Source organism: Oreochromis niloticus, linkage group LG5, assembly GCF_001858045.2.
Source record: "Oreochromis niloticus isolate F11D_XX linkage group LG5, O_niloticus_UMD_NMBU, whole genome shotgun sequence".
Classification (NCBI taxonomy): Eukaryota; Metazoa; Chordata; class Actinopteri; order Cichliformes; family Cichlidae; genus Oreochromis; species Oreochromis niloticus.
In genome coordinates, this window is record NC_031970.2 from 23,702,878 (window position 1) to 23,727,095 (window position 24,218).

The window sequence follows — 24,218 nt, forward strand, 5'->3', positions numbered from 1 at the left end:
AGAAAACACAGACAAACCCAGACGGATAACGACTTTTAATTGCTGCTGTTTTGACATGGTCACCTAAATAACAGCAAAAAAATATACATTTTATCAGAGTGTAATCACAAAAGGTACAAATCAATCCCCATAGCTCACAAACACTAAGACAATTTTTTCCCAGCAAGCAGTTTGGGAATGAGGAATGGGGGACAAAACACCAAAATGTATCGGTCACTTTAGCTGGATACAAAATTAGAGTTGTGTGCTGTCTATGTAAGGCTGTCTTTTTAGTGTTCATCTTTTCTGTACAACACTAATGGCTCACTCTAATAAAAAAAAAAATAGTATTAAGGTGACCGGTGGTTTCTATTACTGTTAGTCACATGATAGAAGAGGAAAAAGGCAGTTAATGCTCAGCGTATTCAGAAGCTGGTTGTGTGTGTCTCTGTGTTTTGGAAGGGATGGGGGGGACTCCCTAAAAAGACAATCAGACTGAATTTATTTCACAGCATAGCCTAAGATGTGAGGTTTTATTATGAAGAAGAGCGGCGCTACAATGTGTCTTAGTTTGAGATCAGAGAATCCAGCTTCCTCCACATATTTCCATGTTTCCCGGACGATCGAACATCCATCACCGAAGTAGTACCACAAAGGCTGGAGAACGTGCTGAAAGAAGTACGTCCAAGTCGAGGTGTCACCAGCCACGTGCTCTAAGAAGAAGAAGGCTCCACCCTGCACGACAAAGATTTAACATGTAAACTATGAAGTGTGTCAATATTGGGGAATGAGTGGTAAATTAATAGTTTAACTGGCAAACACGTAGGGGCTCATTTCGACTTAAGCTCTACTACAGAACACACATCTGTCACACTTACATTTTTCAAATCATCAAACTAATTTTAATATTAGACAAAGATAACCCGAATGAATACAAAATGCAGTTTTTAAATGAGGATTTCATTTATAAGGCAAAAAATACTCAAACCTGCCTGGTCCAGTGTGAAAAACACACACATACACATAGAAAGTGTTTTTGGCAAGCTGAGTCCAAGTTCACTAGGCAAAGCCAGGCCGTATTACTGCCAGAATTGTCGAATCACGAAACCACTTAAGCAGAATCTGTCTGACAAAGGGAAGTAGACTAAAAGAGCTAAAAACGCAGCACATCATGCCAGGATCTAAAGAGAAAGATGAAAAACAAAGTCACTGATATCCACCAGTCTGGAAAGGATCACAAAGTAATTTTGGACTCCAGTGAACCACTGTGCCATTATACACAAATACAGAAAGCTTGGAACAGTGGTGAGCTTTTGTAGCTGTAGCCAGCCTACCAAAATCACTCGAAGAAAACATCAATGTCTCATCCAGGAGGTAAAAAACCCCCCAGAACATTATCTAAAGACTGAGAAATTTGTTTACTGAGAAAATCCCTAAGGAGAATGTCCTAAATCTCAAGGTTATTTGGGTTATGCAGCAGGACAATAATCCGAAACACTAGCAAGTCCACCTCTGAATGGCTCAAAAAAAGAAATGAAGGTTTTGGCGTGGCCTAGTCAAAGTCTAGAGTGAAATAAGTTTGAGATCCTTTGACATAGCCATAAACAGCCTTTCATGCTCAAAAACCCTTCGGTGTAGCTGATTTAAAACACAAGAGTTGCTCAAAATTCCTCCACAGACTTGTGAAAGACTGATTCCAGTTATCACAAACGCTTGATAACAGTTCTTGTTGTATACCTCACTGCATCTGACACATACATCGAAATTGGGCGTCTCTCTTGATCAAGGAAAATTGCTTTTCACACATATCCAATAAATTAAAAATGTAATGTATAAAACAATATTCTTAAGAAATATATGCACTATAATGATCTAATTATTTAATTTATATTGCTTTAAATGAATACGGAATCCAATAAAACAGACCTAAATGCCTTAAACTGGAGACAGATTTTTTTTAAAAAGTGCATGGTACAAAGTGCTATTACTGTCCATCTAGTGACTTAGTGCCTATTGGAGTGATATTGGAAACTAAGAACTGATTTCACTATTGCTGTTGGATATAACAGGTGGTCTCTAATAAATTTAAGTAGTGTTTATGTTGTAAAATCAAACATAATGATGATAACCTTTTTAAAGAGTGAACACTTTAACAACACAGTTGTTTTCTTGATGACTCCTCAACCTCTACTGATTAATGCAGAACCACAGCTGGAAGGCAGTAAAGTCCACCAAGAGAAGGTGGCAGTTCCCATTTATCACGATCACGTGTCCTAAAGCTCACAATTGTTAAAGCGATAGAGAACAATTCGACAATTATGACTTCCATGAAAATATATTGACTCTAGACAATGTCAGACTCTTAGGATACGAAGTAACTGAAAAAAAACTCCAAAACACACGTACTGTCAGCATATAATCAGAGAAGCAGCACACATAATAATATAAACAGCATGGCTGCCAATCGGTGTTTAATATGGACTCAATTCAGTCTGAAGTAATGGCTGCAAAGCACACTCACTGGTCGCAGTATGCGGTGTGCCTCTCGCAGGGTTTGGCTCACGTCGTCCACAGAGCAGAGCACCAGGGTACAGACAACAACGTCTATCGAGTCGTCCTCCACTGCCCTCAGATCCTCCCCCGACGCTACCACAAATTTCTCATATCTCAGGTGATCGTTCTTGGCCATAGTTTCTGTCAGATATTTCTCAAAGTGCGGGTTCGGGTCGGTGCAGATCAATTTGCTACCGGGCGGATAAAACTCAAAATTTGCACCTGTGCCGCAGCCAATCTCCAAAATTGTGAGCTGCCCGCCAGCCCTCTTGAACTCTGGCAAAGCGCGAAACAAATCCTTCTTTTTATCGTGCATCTTCTTATTGTACGATTTCGACATCCGATTTATACAAAATGGGAAAATGCGCTTGTATATTCCATACAGGCCGACGGCGTGGCTCAGGTGAAGCGGAATGCATAATATATTTACTACGGAGCTCAGAAATCTCATTACAGAAGTCATTTTGGCAGAGCACGACTGTCACACAGCTGAGCCGTGTAAACGGCGGCAGCGAGTGATCGTGAGATAGGAGGTCCGACGGGAAGTGTGGCACGCTTTTCAAAATAATGGTCTACCTAAAAAAGCTATCGGGTTACAAACGGTAGCTGCAAGCACGCAGGAAACAGACATGAGAACCCAACCCTAATACTGATAATTATTTTACATATATATCTGTAGGTGGCGATATTGCTAAAGTTTACAGAAAGATATTTCAGAAACTAGTTAATCTTCTCATATTTCAATATTACTGCATATCAGTTCAGTCGAATTCACTGGTAACAGGCCAGTATCAGCCAATATATCAGACTATTCAATCAGTATATCAGAAAGACTTTAATGGGCATGGGCATTTATGGTGGAATCACGTTTTTGATTGGCCATCCTTTATTACTTTTTTAAAAGTCAATTTTTTCCTCCATCGACTTCTCAAAAATGTTGAGTCATGTCAAAAAAAAAAAAGAAGAAAAAAAAAGTATATCCCCTTTTCAAATGGCTGTGAAGGTTCTTGCTCATCCAGGTCATTGTAGTCTTTCACCCCTCATCCGAGATGTTTCTTCAGTTAAATTCTGATGTTTTACGTATAAAAACTTACCAGGTTATAATATATAATCTCAGATAAATGAAGAACACGTGACAGACTACACTGGGTCATTATTTATTTTAGTAACTGTATAGGCGAGTCTCTGAAGATGGGGAACATAATAACAAACACCAAAATACATTTGGTCACAGTATTGTACACTGTCAGTGTAAGGCTGTCTTTTTAGTGTTTTTCTTTTCTTTTCACAACACTAAAGGATCCCTCTAAGCCTTCAGGGCCGGTGTCCTGAAACCTTTAAATGTGTCCCTGCTTCAAACAACTGAATAAAATTAGTAGGTCACTAGCAAGACTCTACAGAACTTGACTACATGCTGAGGTAGCAACCCTTAACCTACACAAGTAATTTTAAATAAATGTAAGTGTTTGGAAAATTGTACTCGTATTGCATCATGTTCATTCGCTCATGAGCTGCTGTAACATGAATCAAATGGCTAAACTGCCACCTCAGCATGGAGTCAAGATCTGTAGAGTCTTGCTATTGACCTACTAATTTTATTCAGGTATGTTGCAGCAGGGACACATTTAAAAGTAAAACCGGCCCTCGAGGACTCAAGTTTGACACCTGTGATCTAAGGTGACTGGCACTTTTTATCACTTGGTGTAACATGACAAAGGAGAGGAAAGGGAGTTAAAGTTCAATGTATTCTTATGCTTGTTGTTCACCCGACAAAACCAGTCAGACTGAATTTATTTTACAGCATAGCCTAAAGAGATTTATCATGTGAATTACAATGGACCCAGATGCAGGAGCAAAATATTTACAGGGGTAAAACATAAAGTGAGCCTTCAGAGTTCAAATGCAAAGTGCAGCACCAGGGACAACATGACAAAGCAAAAATTGGGCCTCTCTCACTCTCTCTCTCTCTCCATATACATACATATGTGTATATATATATATATATATATACATATATATATATATATATATATATATATATATATATATACTGTTACCAAAATAAACAAAGTCATGACTAACAAATACAGAGTTAGACACAAACATAAACACAGAAACTTTACACTGAGAGAAACACAGGGGAAGGCTGCAAAACCAGAACAAGAAACTCCGGACTACAAGCAAGAAAACAATTACCATAAAAGCTTCCTTCCATATTTTATAACAATCATTTTTTATACATTTACTACTAAACTATATTTACTACATAAATTGCAAAACAGTTAGAATGAATGTTGACAAAGGTTGAAATTGAACTGAGTATATTAAATGAATTTAGCACACACAAACCTCCATAGAGATCAAAATGCACACACACAAATAATTTGGCTAGAATAATAGCCCCATAGTAGAGTCCACCATGTGAAACTACCAGATTACCCACTTACTACACTCACATATCCTAAAGCTGGCGTTACTTATTACCACGCTAGAAAACACTTTGATTATTATGAGATACATGAAAATATATAAAACATGGGGTAAAAAGTAATTGGAAAAAATACTATAAAAATGACTGTAAATGTATTTTTTCAGAACAGAAACATTAATAGTATCCTGGGCAGAGAGCTACAGCTACAGAGCTCCAAAATCTCAACTGAAAAGTAATTTTTGTGGAGCAGCTTAGGCGTATCAAAAAAGTTAATGACTGCAAGATAGGCGTGGGAGATCAACTGAAATATCGATAGTATTGATTGGTATCGGTATCACACACTAGCGTGGTAGGAGTGGTAGGTAGTTTGTTTCTCTCTTTTAATTTCAGTGTGTTGCTCCAGTTTCATGATACATTAGACACATCTGTGCAGACACCACTGCTCTCGTGCTCCTCCCTGTCCTTCCTGCCCTGCTGCGTTTTATTGCCGCTGACAGACACGTGTGCTGTGGACTGCAGTGAGTGAGAATGAGGAAGTTGATGTTGAAGTATTTTATATGTGTAAATAAAGAACACTACAAACAGGAATGGGTGCAGGAAGGAAATTTTGCACGATAGCAACAAAACTTGTTTACATTAAAAACCAAGAAATAGAGAACTAAATAAGTAGGAGGAGGGAAACCCCGTCAGACAGACCCAGAGCCCCGGAACAGACACTGAGCCCACTGGCTAAAACTTTCTGTTTTGATAACGCTGATAGTAAAGGCTGATTCAGGTGATTGTTACTTATTATTAATATCTGGCTCTCTTTCACAGTGTGCCTTTGGTCCTGTCTTCATCCCCTCACCCACGGGGCGAGGATGGCAGCTCTTTTCTGAGTCTGTGGCCAGAAGTTTCATTCTGTTAAATAAAATGAAAAAAAAAAGTTTCCAAATGTTTGCTCATAGGGGATTGTTCGGGTTTGCTCTGGATATTAAACTTACAGTATAAAGCACACTGAGGCGACTGTTGTTATGATTTAGTCTTATATAAATCAAATTTAATTGAATTGACTTAAAAGTTCAAATATTATTCTATATAACTGTAATTCACTGGTAAAAGGCAAGTATCAACCAATTTACCAGACTCCTGATATGTCAGGGATAATTCTTCCACAATTCAAAGATTTTATATATTGGGATATAATAAAAAAAAACTGGTTCTAAAATTACTGAAACACAGCCTCAGATGACCGACAGCTCATTACATATTACACGCTGTCATTTTTTATTTCTCAATAACTAAGCCAAAATACAAAAACAGTCATTGAATAAAATGATGACACCCTTTTTGTTTCCAATAAGAGGAATTATGAAGGTAAATAGCAGCCAGGTGGTGCTAATGAAATGCATTCGATTAGCATGTCGTCAGTAAGTGTGGACACCCATGAAAACAGTTTTGGCAGTTTGTTGGTCTGGAGCAAAGCCTCGACCTCCACCCTAAAGAAAATTTGAAGCTTGGGCTAAAAAGCCAGGTCTGTACCAGAAAACCAACCAAATTGGTGAAATGTTAATGCCTACTAAAACTGTCTGATTTAACTTACATTCATGCCCACGATGAAGGTAGAAGAACTGCTGCAGAGCTATAAATGTCTACTCTTCTTTAACCCTTTTGCAAAGGTAAATACAACTAATAAAGATAATTTGGTTGTGTGTGTACACATTTCCCCAACCAGCTGTCAAGATGGTGGTGGAGGGATGATGATTTGGGCTTGTTTTGCAGCACCTGGGTACCTTGTAGTCACTGAGGTGACCATGAACTTCTGTGTGCACCAATGTATTCTAGAGTCAAATGTGAGGGCAAATCAGCTGAACAAGAAAGAACTCAAGGTGACATAATGGCCCAGTTAAAGTCCAGACCACAACCAGATTGAAATGCTGCAGAACCTTAAAAGAGCTGTGCATAAATAAACACCCACAAACCTCATTGAACTAAAGCAATACTGTAAACAGTAGAGGACCAAAATTCCCCTACAACAATGTGAGAACTTGATAAAGTCATACAGGACAATGATTGCTTCACGATTTTGCCTCTAAAGGTGGTTCTATAAGCTACTGAGTCATGACATGTACCTAGTTTTTCCAAACACAGTTTCTAATAATGACACTGCAAAATATTTCATGTATTGTTGTTCATCTGCTCATTTGATGTGTTTAAACAATTTGAGAACCTGCCACTGACAAGTTTTTAAAAAACACTATATCCTGATGTTTAAAACCTTACAGCTCCTTCAGGTTTTTTAACAGGTACATTTTATATGGCAAACATTTGTCTCTAGATTTTTCAATCACATAAACTGACATGTTGTGTGGTTTACACTGAAAAGCTCCATGGTACTGAACCAAACAACACACTTACAGGTTCATGAATGAAAACATCAAGCAAAAAGAGCCAGAAGTGAAGAATTTAGTCAATGTTTCAGTTTTGGCCTGTTTGTCACTAAAAGAAAAACCTGTCATAAACTAAAATTATTTAATTTGTTATTAACAATTTGATTATTTTGGGGAACAGCATGGATGATGTACATGTTTTTATACCTATTATTCATCCAGTTTTTCAGCAAGTGAAGACATGCATAAAATTCCATGTTTTTAAGAATGTATTGCAAATGTATTGCTGCTCACATGTAACTTGAAAAGAACTTCTAAGAAAATCTGGTGGATGTCTCTGTCTCGTCTACAGTACACTATACAAATAATCTAATCACGACATCTATTTCCCATTCTTAAAGTTTTGTAAATGGCTCACTTATTTCCAATAGACATTAAACTGCAGTTCTTTAATGCTCCACTAGATAGAGACATTGTTAACTCATGACACTTTCTTCATAAACTCCCCCAGCAATGTAATTTGAAGGGTTAAGAATATAGACAACATAGTGCAAATCATTTGTGACTGAATGCAAGCTGCAGGTACACATATCTGTAATCTACAGGGTTGTGTTTTTTAATAGTCTCATAGCGGAATGACGGCACACTTAAGCATGTGAGATCCATGTGCAGTAAGTCATCTGTTTTCTATATTTAACATCAATCTGTGCAATTTCCAGTCATTTCTGATCATTTCATAAACAGAACAGTGTATTATTGCGTTTAAGTAAAACCTTGATCATCTAATGTATGTCACAGTGCTGGTGATTTTTGGTTGGCCTGTTATGGGGCTCCAAAAGTTCAAACCCAGTGTTTTAAATGAGCCAAGTCTTGAAACAATTCTTAAAACTCCAAAAAGCATTTACAGTTAATTTTACTGATTGCTGTAAGGTTCGGGAGCTTAATTGAGGTTCCCCATCAGATAACTGTGCAGATTACATTCAATAGAAAGTTGAGCTTTCAAGCTGTTAGCTCTGAGCTGGTTGTTCCAGTTTTGAACAGCAGTAACAAGACTGATGCTAGAAATGTCTATTTACATGTGTGAGAATTACTAGAATACACTTGTTTTATAGTTATAACAAGTTGTAGACTTGTTGTGTTATGTTTTCAGTTTATGAAAGGTCTGCACTGCAGGCAGGCCAGTTCATCACCTGGACTCTTCTATTACAAAGCCATGCTGTTGTAATAGCTGCATTATGTGATTTAGCATTGCCTTGCTGAAATATGCAAGATCTTGCATGTAAGACGCAACATCTGGTAGGGAACATATGTTGCTCTAAAATTCATGGCACCTTTCCATATTTGAAAGATGCCAATTCCAAAGGCACTGAGGCACTGTTATCAGAGATTCTGGCTTTTTGAACTGAGTGCTGACAACAAACTGGATCATCCCCCTCTCTTCTACTCTCTCTCCTCTTCAGTTTCTCCAAAGGAGATTTTCAAGTTTTGATTTGTCTTACCAAGAAACAATTTTACACGTCACATCAGTCCTTTTGAAATTAGCTTTGGTCCAGAGAAGATGATGGCATTTCTGCATCATTTATGGCTTCTTCCTTGCACGGTGGAGCTTTAGCCTGCATTTGTAGATGAGACAGCAAACTGTGGTCACAGTGATTTTTTGGACGTATACTTGAGGCTGTGCAGTGATTTCCATAGCAAGATCATGTCTGTTTGTACTATCTGAGGGCCTGGAGATTATGGGCATCCAATATTGATTTTTGGCCTTGTGCTTTTGTGCACAGAGATTTCTCCAGATTCTCTGAATCTTTTGTCAATATTATGTGTTATAGACGATAAGATGTTCAAAATGTTCACAGTGTTTGAGGAAGATTATTCTTAAATTGCTCCACAATTTGTAGAGAGTTGTGCTCATCTTTAACATGCTAAGATGCTCTTTTATATACCGAATCATGTTACTGAGCAGTTGCCAGTTAGCATAATTTGATGCAAATGTCACAAAACCACTTACTTTACCCAATTTTTTGAGACATACTGCTTCCATCAAATTCCAAGCTAATATTGAGCTGAGCTAATATTTCTCATGAAATGTTAAATGTTTCAGTTTAAACATTTAATATATTTTCTCTGTTCTGTTGTGAACAAAATGTGGATTTATGATATTTTCAGATCACTGCATTCCATCTTTATTTACATATCACAACATATTACAAAACAACCCAACACTTTGGACCAGGGGTTGTGTATACCACTGCTGGTATATACCTTACATTTAGTCTTCTTTCAACTGTAGTGCATGCTTTATGCTGTCACCCCAATGCTATGAGCTCCTTAATCATGGGATGTACTTAGTTCTTCACAGGACTGCACAGACTCAAACTTTCTTTGTCACATGACTGTATTTACAGTGATGCTGTGCTTTTCCAGAAATGAACTTCCAACATAGCAATTCTGGTTTTGTATCTGCTCATTTATGACACAAGGTGTTACAAATTTGGTGTTTAACTTAATTCTACAAATCAATTGTATTAAACGCATATTGTATACGACAATCTAAACATTAAAGTAATATTAAACAAATTATTTGTTGTTGGTTTTATTTATTAATTTGCAACAATTAAAGATTCAGCTATATATTTCCAACTGCTTACCAATCCCAACCACAACACGAATAACTTATCTTACACGAGTAGCATACAGTGTCCTTTAAACAAATAAATAAATAAAAATTTAAATTTAAAAAAAAAAAAAAATCCTTAAGATGCTGCGGTCTCTTGTCCGTTACTGAAACTAGAGGCATTTACCGACACTCCCCAACAATTTGCTGAGAGTCATCAATTATGCAGGGTAGCCGCACGCACTGGGAAGGAAGATAGCAGCAACAATATGGCGACAGCCGCATTTACTCCCGGCTCTTTCCCACATCTGCAGTTCGGTGACAGCTGTCTGGATTTCTGTTAATGCGAGAAAAAGTAAGTAGACCATATGTTTTCTGCTTTGTCTTTTATTTCACGTCACGGGATGGATCTCAGTCTTACTTTGTCGACTGACTGCATCCCAGTGCCGCAGAGCGGTCCCTCTCTCAGCATCTTTTCCCAGCGTCTGTGGAGGGCTCCTTGCCAGTACATGGACTAATATGTAAGCGGGGCGGCAGTCAGAAGTAGCAAAGATGTGATTTGTGAAAGGAAAAATAGCCATCGGAAATGCGACGTGGTAGAAAAAGGGGAGACGGGAGGTTGTTAAGGGAGTTGGCCCGCCGCTGGATGATAGGCTATGACATTTCAGTGTGTCGGGATGTGAAACACAGCCTACGCATATAAGTGAGATCATGTCAAACTTCTGTCAGTGGCCACAGTAACTATGGTGTGTGCTCTCAATGGCTACGCGAATAATGCGCCCCTGGCAAAAAATCATCCCCCCAGCATTTCCAGCTTTGTGCCATTATTTTCTAGGCTAACTGATAGTTTTACCCCTTCCTCTGCCACCCCCACACTCCACCTCTGTGCCCCCCTCCCTCTTTCAATCTCTTTGGAGACTGTATTGCACGAAGAGGTAGGTGCGTCTGTAGTTTGGCAGTCCTCAAAGGGGACCGCGTCACCCTTTTCTATCCTTTTCGTGCAGTATTTCCCGCGGTGGTGTTACTCTGTAAACCTGCATCACAAGGAGTCTATAGATCTCCGAGGTCTGTGGATACGGGTGCGGTGGCTAAGCTGTAACATTAAGGCCATTTTAGTTTCGTTTATTTTCTGCAAAAAGCCCAATTTCACTTTCTGCTGGGCGAAACTGGGTTGTGCTGACTTCGTGTGTGTTTTGGTCGGTCCAGAAATGAGTAGTCGGGATTTAGCTTGTGCATTTAACTGACCTACTAGAGTTAGAGCCCATATAGCAGCAGTAAACCACACTGCAGTATTTTAGGCTATGGCCCTATAGAACAACGGCGCGCCTCAGTATACAACAGTGGACTTTACCCTGCTGCACAGGCCACATATCAGCATCACCAGGCCACTTTTATGGCAAGACGTAGAATATTAAAGAGGGAGTGGGTGGTCTTAATCCCACAAAGGGTAGAAGTACTTTAAGAAATAGGAAGATGTGTGCTTGATTTGTGTCCAGTTTTACCGCACAGCTCCCTGAAGGGAAGAGCTCCGTAATAATTGTTTCTCTTTCCTCGTCTGTTCTCTGAGGACAAAGGGGTTCAGATGAATAATCAACTCATCAAATTCCCACTCAGGACATCAAAACTTCGGGGCTACCTGAAATAGAGTCAGCTCTGCCATCCCCGTATATGATATGAGGGGGTTACTTGAGCCCCCTTTCATATTTGGCAAGCCGCTTATTTTCTCAGCAACGCTTTCGTTTTGATGGCATTTAGAGGCTGGCAACGTTTAGACTTCGCTGCAGGAAATGAAGGATGAAGTTCTGTCTGACCCATGTGACTCTGATGCAAGAGCCCCGTACGCCTCCTACTCTGGAGCGCAGTTGTCTCCGCGGTGTCCTGATAGCTTCATCACATGTCAGGTCATCATCAGAGGGAGAGAGAGCAGAATCAAAAGCGTCTCTTTTCTTCCCCGGGAGTGCGGCCGCTGTGCGTCTGGATGCCTTTCCTATGCGCAGAGGGCGCAGCGTCACGGCACTTTTTCAATGGGAGGCAACTGAGGCTGTCGGAGTTTTTGGGCTTCTCTATCATCCATTCCTTATTTTCACTTTGAGCGGATTTTAATCAAACCGAGACCGGGTTGGCGCTGCGGACTTTAGCTCTGACTGTGTGCGATAGCATTCACTGTAAATTATGTAAGAGTGACCCGAGCGGTGCTTTTAATTCGAGAAAAAGTCCAATTTTTGCACTTTTAAAAAATGCTTTTCATGTGATCTGGAAATCATCTGCAAAATTTCGAGCAGTTTTACTGCCTGTTTTTTGTTTGTTTGTTTGTTTGTTTTAGATTTGTCCCAGCGTTACCTGTGAGTGCACACGAACTGCTGGTCATGCTATTGCATCCTGGTTTGAATCACCTTGACGGATCAATTGATGTAACGTTGGTGGAAGGAGACTTGGAGGTTGTGCCGTGGTTGGGTTACTTAAATCGGACTTCGTTCCCCTTCTTTTTCTCCAACATACTCAGATACCGGGTTGCCGGATCTCTCTCTGCCTGTGGATTGCTTTTGAGTTCTTTTTTGATTTATACCCAGGTCTGTAACCTTGCCATTGTTCCCCTAAATGTTTTGCACACACTCATGTCTGAATTTTTGACTTGACTGTTTAATATGGTGTATTAAAGAGCATGCACAGCCATCTGGGACTGAAATGTATCTATTCAGGGAGCATGAAGACAGTATTATAACCTTACTTTTAAGCAATGAGTCAGAGTCTGAGAGGCTGAATAACAGTGACCAATTCATAAAATAATTTATGGATTACTGTGCCTAAGAATGTTAAACGATTATAAATCAGTAATTAATAAAGTTAATCAGTCATTTAGTTGTTGTTACAGGATGTCGGATACAAGGAATGTGGCATTTGTAAAGTGTATTACAGTAGGGGTCAGGTGGACGGATTTGTCACACTGAATCACAAAAACTGTGATTAAACTAAATGTATTTTAAAGCCAGCTCATCATGCACAGTGAATATTTAAATGATCATCATGGATGAAACCCCACCCCAACTCGCATTAAGTTTATTAAGTTCTTTTGGTGACAGTGTTCTCACATCCGACTTAACTGAAATGAGAAATGTCTGGTGCTTTCTGGCTTGTGTGTTTGTTTTGCACTGAAGAGAGCTGAATTAGCCTGTGTCCACTTAACATTTCTCCTAGCAGCAAGAGCTGTTTGAACTCCACCACAGCTTAGTGTTTCCATATCTGGGCATATCATTTCCATAGCTGAAAGCTGCACATACGCTGCTGCAGACTTGGATGTCTGTTCTAGTGAGAGCTACCATGTTCACATTATGGTTTTTCATTTTATTCTTCACTAATTTAAACAGTCTAAACACTGTGTAGATGCAAATAAAATGTAAAGTAAATGCAGAATTTCATGTCAGATATATTTTGAAGGAGAGGCTATCAGACGTACAGTGCATAAACTCAAGAAGAGAAAACTTGACACGTCTCCTTGTTATGTAAAGTTGGGGTCACAGAGGTGAGAACAAAAGGGAATTCAATGCTGTCTGTGTGCCTCAGTCATTAAGGCTGATGGTTAGATGCTTGCACTTTTTTTTTCTTTTAACCCTCTTTTGCTCTTTGTTGAGTATCTGTTCTCACTCTTCCACCCTCTATCGCTGTCTTCCTATCAGAGCTGAATGTCTGGGATGGAAAACAAATAAAGAGGAAATAGCTGCAGGATGAAAACATGGCCGCACCCCTTCTTGCACCCCCAGGACCTGACAGCTTCAAGAAATTCACCCCGGAGTCACTCGCTAATATCGAGAAACGCATCAAAGAAGAGAAGAACAAGAAGCCGCCCAAGCCAAGATCAGACAGCAGTCACCGCGACACATCCGACGAAAATGAGCCCAAGCCCAACAGTGACCTGGAGGCTGGGAAGAGCCTGCCGTTCATCTACGGCGATATCCCTGATGGAATGGTGGCCACACCACTGGAAGATCTGGACCCGTTCTACATGAATCAGAAAGTAAGTTGTTACACAGCCTTACTCCATTAAACAAATGTCCTCTTTTTACCAGACAAACACTACATATATTAAATCAAGTTTAAGGATTCCAACTCTTTTGAATTCTCTGAATAGTATTAAACCGTTGTCCTGAACCTTCTGATGGGCAACTGTCATTACTGTAAACTTTAGGTGATTTGAAATGAACAACAAATTCAGATCTCATATCACTTCAAGCAAAAAAATCAAGTTATTGTTACCACAGAGCTAGAGATAACATACAGCAAAGATGACCTTGAGGCAATCAACTGTTTTTTAAAACTATTTTTTAGTCATGGTACTGGGGCTTCGAGGCAGTCATTAGAGTGTGCATTGATAATATAAAAAGCCTGTGAGTTTATTTATGTTTTTTTTTTTACTACACTTGTACAATGAAAGCAAAGCTGAGGAAGAAGGACATTCAGCTCGGCTCGTGCAACACTGCAGGGCTGCTGTGGAATGCAGTTCTTGGGCAGCGGTTAGTCTCGGGTTTCTGCAGCGTTGATTAATAATATGTGTTAATGCATAATAAAAATGATGTAACAGCTGGAGGGGACGACAAATTTGCCTTCATGTTTCAGTGCTATTGTGAACTGAATTCTGTTACGACAAAGCAAACTCCCACATAGCAAGCGCTCTGTCAGGATGGCGGAAGAGAAAAATTGATCTAACTGGATTGTGTTTATCAGTGCAGCGTATGTGTGTGATTTCTCACAACGTGGAAGTTCGTTTTCTCTCGTTTTTTAATTTTATTTTAGTGTTAAACAGTACATTTCTTTAATTTTAAAATAGATAAACCAGAAAAAAAAGTCAAAGGTTTTCTCAGTGTTCCTTCAAACTTCACTGTTACGCAGGGTTTGTATTTTCATTTTTCCCCTCAACATCATACAGTCAACTAATTTTCCTACTTAATGAAAGAATTACTGTGATGTAAGGGCAGATGACAGAAAAACCAAACTCATATTTCTGCTCCAAATCATGTATTTCTTATTAATGAGACCCGAGGCGCTGAGATTCCTGTCGCTCCATACTAGGAAAAGAGGAGTGAGTAGTGGAAGGCAGAAGATGGCAGAAGAGGACAGGGAGTGGAGAGAAAAAGGCAGGAGTGTGCAATAGTACTTTCAGCTCTGTATAGGTGGGGAGTAGCCAGTCTCCAGTGTGCTAGCAGGGATAATGTGTAAGAGAATCTGTGGGCTCTGTAGACGCCAGAAGCCCAGTCAGCAAGACTCGCGATCTCAACGAGAAGCACTCCCTCGTAGGGTGGATGGAACTATTAAGTACATGTGCCTTATCTGATCTATTGAGCCAAAGCCCTGATTCAGTGGTATCTCTCTCTCTCTCTCTCTCTATATATATATATATGTGTATATAAAAATCAAAACATGTACATTTTGCCTCTCATTTTGTTACATGAAACATTAAATTTAATGAAATCTGGTCAAATGAAATTTACTTGATTCAGTTTATGTTAAGCTTATTTCCCATAATGATTTATTATTTGAATAAATAAACATTTGTCTTTGTATATTTCATTTAATATTTTCTTAAAATTATTGCTTCATGTTGACAAAGGCCAAGAATAATTTTTCAGATTGATCTAAATCTTCCTGCAGAATTTTCTTTTAAACAGTAGTTTAATGATAATCAACCCCCTGTGTATTTATATGCTCTGACGGTCCAGATGCTTTGCGGTACATGGTGGAAGCATTCTTTGAAATGGTTATGATGACATGATAACATCTACATTATCAGTATACAGGGTTCTGCTCCAAACGAAGTAGCATAGCATAGTATTTCCACATGGTCTTTGACCAGAATTTCATGCCAGAGGTCTTTTAGACTTATATTTCTTCCGTTGGTACAAAAGCCAATATAATACCTTATAATTGCTGCAGGTAAGTGCTGTGTCAACATGCATAAGCTAAATTAGATCACGCAGAAATATAAAAATGCCTCACTGGCGACTTACAGCCACAGTCCTTAGTTTTTGTTTTTTTAAATCCTCTGAGCAGCTCTGTTGGTGCAGCCGTGACTATGCTGCATGGCTGAAGAACACATTTACACTAAATTAGGTAAATAAGGTATGGGTGCTAATGTTTTACACTACCATCCATCTTTGGCTTCACTGATTCCTGCATACAGTATGTGTTTCTGAACATATCAATACAGGTTTTGATTTCTCGTTATTCTGCTCAGTCATGATTTGCTTACCTCATCGCAGCTAATTATGTGGTGAATCAGCAACATCATACCATCTTCCGTACCAATGAACTGCCTAATCCACTCATGTATTTAACTTTGATCATAACCATGGAAGTTACTCTACTTAGTTAGTTACTCTTACTCCCCTCCCCCATCACCTTTTCGGGCTGCTCGTCTCCTCTACTCAACCCACAGTCATCCAGTCGCTCACCGCTGCGCTGTGTGTCAGTGAGTGTGTCTGAGCGCGCTCATGTGTGTTTGTGTGTGTGTTACCATCAGCTGCAGGAAACCTGATCACAGCACTCATGCATAAAAGAGAGAGAGGGGAGGCAGTGGTGAGGAAGAGAAATGCAGTGTTGCAGTTCTTGTTTTCCCTTGTGATGAGAAGAGGACTGCCTGGGCTTTTCAAATGTCTGATGAGATTAGGCAATGTTAAAGCTGCTGTAGTCATACAGGAAAAGCAGGATTGGATGGATGCAGGGCATACAAGTGCTGTAGTTGCTCCTGTGCACATGCACGCTTCTGTTTTTACGTGTCGTCGTGGGGAATATCGTTTAAGATGATTCCACTGAAATGAGCTTTAATGCAGTGTTAAAGTGGTACAGTACTGTATGGAAAAAAAAGAAGCTCTGGTTTTGTTAGTTCGAAAGCTTTATGTGCTTTCTGTATGTGGCATTTCTGTGACTGTCGTATTCTAGCAGCGCCCAGTCGACCAGTCTGCACAGGCTTGTGCAGGGCAGCAACTGCTAGTGGGTGCACAAGAGGAGCTCACAGCGAAAGCAGCAGTGGCTTCTGAAGCTCAGCATGTAGCACTGTACACACCATTACATTATGTCCCTATCCCATCATCTCTGTCAGTGTGTTTGTCTGTCTCCATTACTCCCCTTTCTCCTCTCCTTTCCGCTGCCTCCTCTCTGGCATTTTTCTTTTCCTTTCGGAGTGTAGTAAATTAGAATGAAGCCTAGGCTTTAGTGCTCTGTCTGAGTCCTCAGTCTCTGATGACACAGCATCCTCCTGTTCTGAGCTGAGTGAGGAAGGGATGGAGGGAGGGGAGGGGGGTTGAATGTGCTTTCACTGCTAGCCAGGTTGGTATTAAGAGGGAAGGTAGGGTAAGGGGTGGAAAGTGTTTGTTTTTTGTTTGCAGCACAGCATATGGGTAAGGAAGTGGGATGACGCAGTTTTTCTGATACAGGTGAATTAGCTTTGAGTCATTCATATTTAGGTGTGACCGTCTCTCCACTGAGTTTCAATGGAAGCGAATGAGCTATATTTGCTGAAACCTAGTAATTAATTAACATGTCTCGTTAGATCAATGCTGGTTTGCCATAAAGGAAGTGCTATGGAAATAATACTTTGTCAAGTCTAACAATACTTTTACTTTTCCATAAATTTATTCGAGATTGACTTCGTCCATGCCAGGTACACTTTACAGATTGGGCTTTTGACCGTTCTCGCTTGCAAATGTGGACCAGATCACAACAGAAATAATATCTACTTTGCCACTTTATTGTTTGGTCAGCAGCTTAAAAGGGTAAAAAACTGCATGTTTGTCTGGTTTGGGTTAAAAATGATTCTGATGTAATCATTTGTGCATTTTTGTTTGATCTGCTTTATACATTATTTATGTCCATCTTCTAATACATGTGCTGATCACAAAGACTTAATTGTAGTCAGTTTCATGAAGAAGTAATTAAGAGAAATATACCACCTCTTCCCTGCAACTTACTTACTATTATCTCCCCTTTAAGATTTCATTGAGCTTTCTTTGTTTCTCTCTCCTCCTCTTCTCATCTCTAAGTTTCTCTCTCTGCTGCATGCCTACTAATTCCTCCTACTCCTCCTCCTCCCTCCATCTACCCATCCATCTCAGGTTTGGCTCTCTCATCTCTGCAGCTCTTTGGCTTTCTGTTCTGCATCACTCCCCCTCCATCCTCTTATCTGTCTCTCTTCGGCTCTCTTTGCTTGTGTCCCGTACCTCCATGTGTCCACTCCATGCAAACACACAAACACATCTGCAAGTAGACTGCCATTGTAGCTGTGTTCTGTCTCTTGATTCTTGCATGTGCTTTGTTAAGAGTTATGATCATTTCCACAGCTTTGCAGCAAAGGTGGCTTGGTAGAATGAAGCCCGGCCTGCTGAGTCGTGCATTTAAAGGTGTGCATATTCATTTGTTTATAGCAATATAGATCAGTGCTATTGTGATAAGCGTATGTACTGTACCTTCATGCACTTTGTGTGAATGACTGCAGTAATCATTATGTACCGCACAGTCATTTGTTTGGTACTTATCTACTATAGCCACTCTATTTGATTGTATGTTTATCCATTTGAAGAGATGCAATTGAACCACTCGTTCACTACATGCTAAATATTTTCATCTCGCTGGAATGCTTTGTGAAGGCTGAAACCTTAATTTCATAATGATGAACTGATTCACTGTCTGTGATCCTACTTTGCAGAGTTTGCTCAAGAAATTAATTAAACCAGGGAAAATTGTTCTGTCAGTTAGGCGCTTTGAAGGCAGTCAAAGGTATCCTTCTCACATTCACTCAGCTGCTGATTTCATTGGTTGGATTCAGGATGGTGGCTGCCAATGATGACATGCTTTACATGTGTGCCTGTTTTCCTATGCAGGTCCTTCCATTTATTTTTATGTGAAAAGTGAATTCCAGTTTACAAAATACTCTTATAATTTATATCTGACCACAAAGATTTGCTCCAATTTTTGGGATCAGGAACAAAACATGGACTGTCCTTTTTTGTAAACACAATTTTTACTCATATGTTAGTTCGACTTTTTTTAAAGAATATGACTTAGGATGTGCAAAAATAGCCTGTAAAAATGACACATTCACGAAAAGAATTCATTCATTCACTATTTATAAGGTTCAGCGATTCATTGATTATATGATCAATTAAGGAAATTGCCCTGCATTTGCGTACCTCGTAGTAATCATGCCAAGTTTGCGTCAACAGTAGATTTTTCTGTCTCCAGGCTGAGGCAATTCATAAAGTAATTAGAAAGTCTTTACAATTGAGTCTACGGAAATTTCTGCATTCACAGATGTAGCAGAGGGTGACCTGGAGTATTGTGAAAAAGTCTTGATCCACTCCTCTTTTCTGTGCTGCTAAGGAGCCAGACGTTCTTGTAGTTTTTTTGTTGTTTTTTTGGATACTATCTGCCTTTTCTGTCATTTTCAGTCCAGTCCTTTGAAAATAATCACAGACACACTGCTGGTGCATTAAAAACATGAATAGATAAAGAGACACACACACTAGAACACTATCACTCATGGATTGACCTCCCCAGAGCTCAGACCTCAACATTACTGAAGGAGTGTGGGATCATCTTGACAAAGAACAGAATAAAAGACAGTCAACATCCACAGAAGAGCGTTGAATGTCCTTGAGGAAGCCTGGAGAACTATTCCTGAAGACTGCTTAAATTATGAAAAGGCTTGGCAAATTGTACAAGCTCTGTTTTTGCCTTATAGACTGTACTTCCATGTTTAATTGTTCATGCTTCAATAAATTGCAGCACCTTTCCCCCCTGTATTCTTACCAAATGGGATAAAGACATACCATACTACAATATGGCTTACTATAATATACAATTATAGCTTTTATAATGACTCAGGTTTTTAAAAGCATCAGTAAACCCATGTGACTTATCTATCGCAATATCCTTGACATTGATTAGCCTATCATAGTCATGCACACTGGGCATATGTAAACTGCTAACGAGATATTCCTGTCCTTCCATCCCAACGCTGTATTTGCCTGGTCAGCGAAAACCTTCACTTGACCTCTGGGAGAGATTTACCCTTTGGACAAGACTTGGGAGTCTGTGATTTCCTCTTTTTCCTGTGGTCATTAAGTAGATAATCCTTTTTATTTTTCAAAAAAAAGTAAGAGGATATTTTGAGTAGTGGATATGATCTATGGACAAAAAGCAGCAGGAAAGGGGAAGGGAGGGGGAGAGTAAGGAGTTGTCTGATCTAGAGGATACATTTTGTCTTTAGCCAGACTAAGGGAGCTATTTTTGATTTAATTAGATTTCTGGACACCACTTGATTCAGGACACTTTGGATCGCCTCCTCATTTCTTTTCCCCTGGTGGAAATCCCAAACTCACGGTGTGTGTATTTGTGATATGGTTACTAAAGACCAAATGCATCTATCATATGGGTTACCACTACAGAAGTGCAAGGATTCCTCGTCCTTTTCTTCTTCTTCTTATCATTACTGTTACTATTATTATTTCCATATTGATTAGCTCAATGAACTGAGCTAATTCATAATTGATATCCATCCATAACATTTTATGAATGCAGGCTCACTGTGATATAAGTGATTAGCTTTTGAACTAAGAGAATACAATCGCTGTTCTTCAGTGAGGGCGTAGCAAAGAACATGACCAGTTTTCTCCATATAGTTGCAGCTGATATTGTCAGTGATGTCATAAAGACGCAGACTGTCGTGAACAAAGAAAAATATCAGGCAGCGTCCACATTCATAACTCACTTACATTTACATCCAAACAACACATTTGTAAATTGTCAGTGAACCATCTCTAAACTGCATTGCATGTAGATACAGCCAGTGGCTACAGCTGCAGTTGTAGCCATGAATGCACAGTATCCCTGCGTTTGTTTGCAAATAATTCCTCTTACTGTCACCCCCCATGGTTTTGTCCAACACTGGGCTCAAACCTCCACAAACCTCCACAAACAAACACACAATGCTGTCTCACCCCAGTGCGCAGCCCCACTTGGCCCGGTGCTGTTTATGGGTGGGGACCGGAGCAGTCGTTGAGAGCCTAGAGTCAGCAGATCTGCCCTGATCGATGACAGCATTTGCGGTTTCCTTCCAGTAAGAGCTTTAAACTTGGGACGAAGAGAGTCATTTGGCCACGAAAAGGAGAGTTTCCCATGCGCCTGTCTGCTGATCCTGAAGCTGCTCAAAGCTTTTATCAGGGGAAAAAGCTGGCCAGGGCAAAGTCCCAGTCTGATGTAAGAAGGACAGAACTGTAACCCTGATTCCTGGGTGACCGGTCACCCATGTCAGTAGAGACTCTTACTCCTGCTTGCTATGTACCTTTATCTCTTTATTACTGTTTTTAACCTGTATGCTTAGATCACTGCAGGGTAATTATTTCCAAATACGTATAGTCACAACCCAATAAGCAGAAAGTACATTATAAACTCCAGTATTACAATCAGCCTTGTAGGTACAGAAGAAACCAGTGTATTCAGAGGTCAGCTCAGTAAGCTCTCTCATCATACTTTCAATAAGATAATATGAAGGTCTTCAGACTGTTTACTGAATATTTGACATAGAAGTGTTTGTAGGGTTTGTCTAACTGTCTCACTATCTCTGTCTCTCTCTCTCTTTTCCAGACATTTATAGTCTTAAACAAGGGGAAAACAATCTTCCGCTTCAGTGCCACGCCCTCCTTGTACATCATAAGTCCTTTTAATCTATTTAGGCGAATAGCTATTAAAATTTTGATACATTCATATCCTTTCAAGTTATTTGATTTGTTTGCCTTATAGTGAATGAAAACATTTTTTCTGTTTGCTGTTGAAGTGGCCAGCTCAAGTAAGTTATTTTAATGAACTATAAGGACTAAATGTCCCTGCTGACTGCTCTTCTTTAAGTTTGTCTTTAATGTTAAAGCCATATTTCAGTTATTACGGACACAACTGTTCAAGCTTTCCTTAACTGTGTTCTCACGCTATTCAGCATGATCATCATGTGTACGATTTTGACCAACTGCATATTCATGACATTCAGTGATCCCCCGGAGTGGTCCAAGCAAGTGGAGTAAGTCCACCTCCATACTTCTCCTCAGCAGTCATATCCTCATTTGATGTTCTCCTCACCTTTTTTGTCCTCTTCTTATTTTGTCCTTGAAAGGTATACCTTTACAGGTATCTATACGTTTGAGTCACTCACAAAAATTGTTGCCCGAGGTTTTGCCATCGACGGGTTCACCTTTCTCAGAGACCCTTGGAACTGGCTGGACTTCATGGTCATTTCAATGGCGTAAGTACTTCAGAACACATTGATTTGTAATCAACAAAAATACGACTCCTCCCATCTGAAAGATAAAACTGGGCAGCTTGAAAATGGCACAGATAAATACGCACTGTCTGAGTTTTCTTTTGCAATCTTGACTCAGAATATATTTGTATTTAAAGTTTATATTTTATTGATCATAGAACAGCCAACAACTGTGACTGTGACGAGTTGAAAGATTAGAATCAGATCAGGGTGTCTGCGCATCCTTCAAAAGTCTCGAAACTTCTTCAAAAAACACATTTTCTGTTATAAGGCCTTTAAAATGAATGAATTGACTTAACTTCAGTTGGGATGGGTCCTAAAAGTTTTCAGTCTACCATACGTATTGACAGTAAACACATTAGATCCCTGTCTTTTCCTTAGTTTTCTTTAGTTTTATCTTATTCTCTTTTTCCTGAGCTAACATAAATGTATTTATTTGTAAAGTTTTGTCCCAGAAAGGAGTTTAAAGTGGTATGGGAAAGGTCCTAAACTTAAATTGAACTGCTGATGCCAGCAATACATTTCTAAAAAGTTGAACCATTAACATGTTTACCATATGAAAGTTTCTGGCATATTGTACTCATACTTCATAGCACAATACCTGCATTCATTTTAGAAATAAGCTCCTTATTTGATCATTTTCTATTCAACTGTCATCCTTCTTTAGTTTCTGAGCTATTTTGTTCTGGCCCATCTTAAATGAGCTCAGTGAGTTTCTGGATGCATTTTGCTCTTGATTATATGGTATTAAAATAGTTTGTGCACTGATAAATTTTAGGTTTTGTTAAGGTTTTCAGAAGTGTTCCTGAGCCCATTTAGTGATTTCCACTGCAGAATTATTAGTCTGATCTTGATGCAGTCTCACCTGATGGCCAGAAGATCGGGGCCATTCAGTACTGGTTTTCAGCCTCGTCCCTCACATAGAAACTCTCTAAATTATACCATATACTTCTCAATTTAAGGTTCAAAAATTCTTAAAGCTCTCCTCACTGTGACTTCTGAAAGACCCAACCTACCTGGGTTGCTTTTAGCCCCTCTGGCAAATTACAAAAAATAAAACTCAAACATCAGTTTGCTTATATGAGTTTTAATCTGACACTTTTGCGCAATTTATCAGTCATAGTAGCAAAGTACAGTACGCACATTTTACGTTAAATACTCATATAAGCTCAGAATGATTTGAACATTGTTAAACTGGGGTTTTATTTGTGATTCTACACATTGACATGTTTCTTATCAACATTTTTTTCATTGCCAGTTTGCTCTTGCCTGGGTATAGATTATGAATTTCTTTCCTTTTTCCTATTTGCTAAGTCGTGCATGTGTGAAGGCAACAGGGGTTAGTTAATTTGAGAGAATGAAACCCATTTAGCGCTTTATTCATAGTTAAAGTGATTGTAAGTTGTAAGTAAAGTTGATTGTAATGCACTCAAAATAATATTTATGCCCCAAAATGTTTCAGTGTAATTTAATTACATATAAATTTTACAGTACAATGCAAAACTAAATTTTCTTGATTTGCATATATTCAGTTTATACCAAGCAAATTTTCCTTAACAGTTAATTATTTGAATAAATAAATCATGGATTTTCTATGTTTCTGTTGCATTTTGCATTTTTGGGTGTGATTTGTGTAGATATTTTTAAAATGAAACACTCCAACACGATGGCTAATCCACATCACGCCATCACAGGTGCCAATGATGCTTATTCACATAGTCTGTATTAACCTCTTTCTTTCTTTCCCCTGGTCAGCATGGCTGCTGAGTAACTGTATCTGATCCACCTTGCAGGTATATAACAGAGTTTGTAAACCTAGGCAATGTGTCAGCTCTGCGTACGTTCAGGGTTCTGAGGGCTTTGAAAACAATTTCAGTTATTCCAGGTAAGAGAGTCCAGGTGTTTGTGTTTGCGGGTGGGCGAGCCACGGGGTTGATGTTAGGTGTGGTTTTGTTCCACTCCCTCTCCTCTCCT

At 39.3% G+C, this 24,218-nt stretch overlaps 2 protein-coding genes and 1 long non-coding RNA gene across 11 annotated transcripts in view; 1 reads left to right on the forward strand and 2 right to left on the reverse strand.

Annotated features, from left to right (window-relative positions):
* Nucleotides 1-209: 209 nt before the first annotated feature.
* On the reverse strand, nucleotides 210-3,075 carry tmt1a.1 (thiol methyltransferase 1A, tandem duplicate 1). The gene is made up of 2 exons (XM_003441480.5): nucleotides 2,501-3,075; nucleotides 210-714 (listed from the first exon to the last, which is right to left on the reverse strand). Exons 1-2 carry the CDS (start codon nucleotides 2,993-2,995, stop codon nucleotides 481-483), a joined length of 729 nt encoding a protein of 242 aa, XP_003441528.1. The 5' UTR covers nucleotides 2,996-3,075; the 3' UTR covers nucleotides 210-480.
* On the reverse strand, nucleotides 968-2,494 carry LOC109202216 (uncharacterized). The gene is made up of 2 exons (XR_002062174.1): nucleotides 2,109-2,494; nucleotides 968-1,160 (listed from the first exon to the last, which is right to left on the reverse strand). It is a non-coding gene; the product is annotated as an uncharacterized LOC109202216 (long non-coding RNA).
* A 7,069-nt stretch (nucleotides 3,076-10,144) lies between the features above and the next one.
* Nucleotides 10,145-24,218, forward strand: part of scn8ab (sodium channel, voltage gated, type VIII, alpha subunit b) — a 47,019-nt gene continuing 32,945 nt past the window's right edge. For 4 of the 9 annotated variants that reach the window (XM_019358941.2, XM_019358943.2, XM_005469485.4 and 1 more), the window contains exons 1-6: nucleotides 10,145-10,301; nucleotides 12,270-12,516; nucleotides 13,621-13,958; nucleotides 21,578-21,696; nucleotides 21,915-22,004; nucleotides 22,098-22,226. In XM_019358941.2, coding sequence (XP_019214486.1) covers nucleotides 13,677-13,958; nucleotides 21,578-21,696; nucleotides 21,915-22,004; nucleotides 22,098-22,226 — 620 coding nt within the window. In that variant the 5' untranslated portion in view covers nucleotides 10,145-10,301; nucleotides 12,270-12,516; nucleotides 13,621-13,676. Of the gene's footprint in view, nucleotides 10,302-12,105; nucleotides 12,121-12,269; nucleotides 12,517-13,620; nucleotides 13,959-21,577; nucleotides 21,697-21,914; nucleotides 22,005-22,097; nucleotides 22,227-24,037; nucleotides 24,130-24,218 lie in introns of those variants that run through there. The other 5 variants (XM_019358942.2, XM_005469486.4, XM_005469487.4 and 2 more) reach the window with 3 other exon arrangements.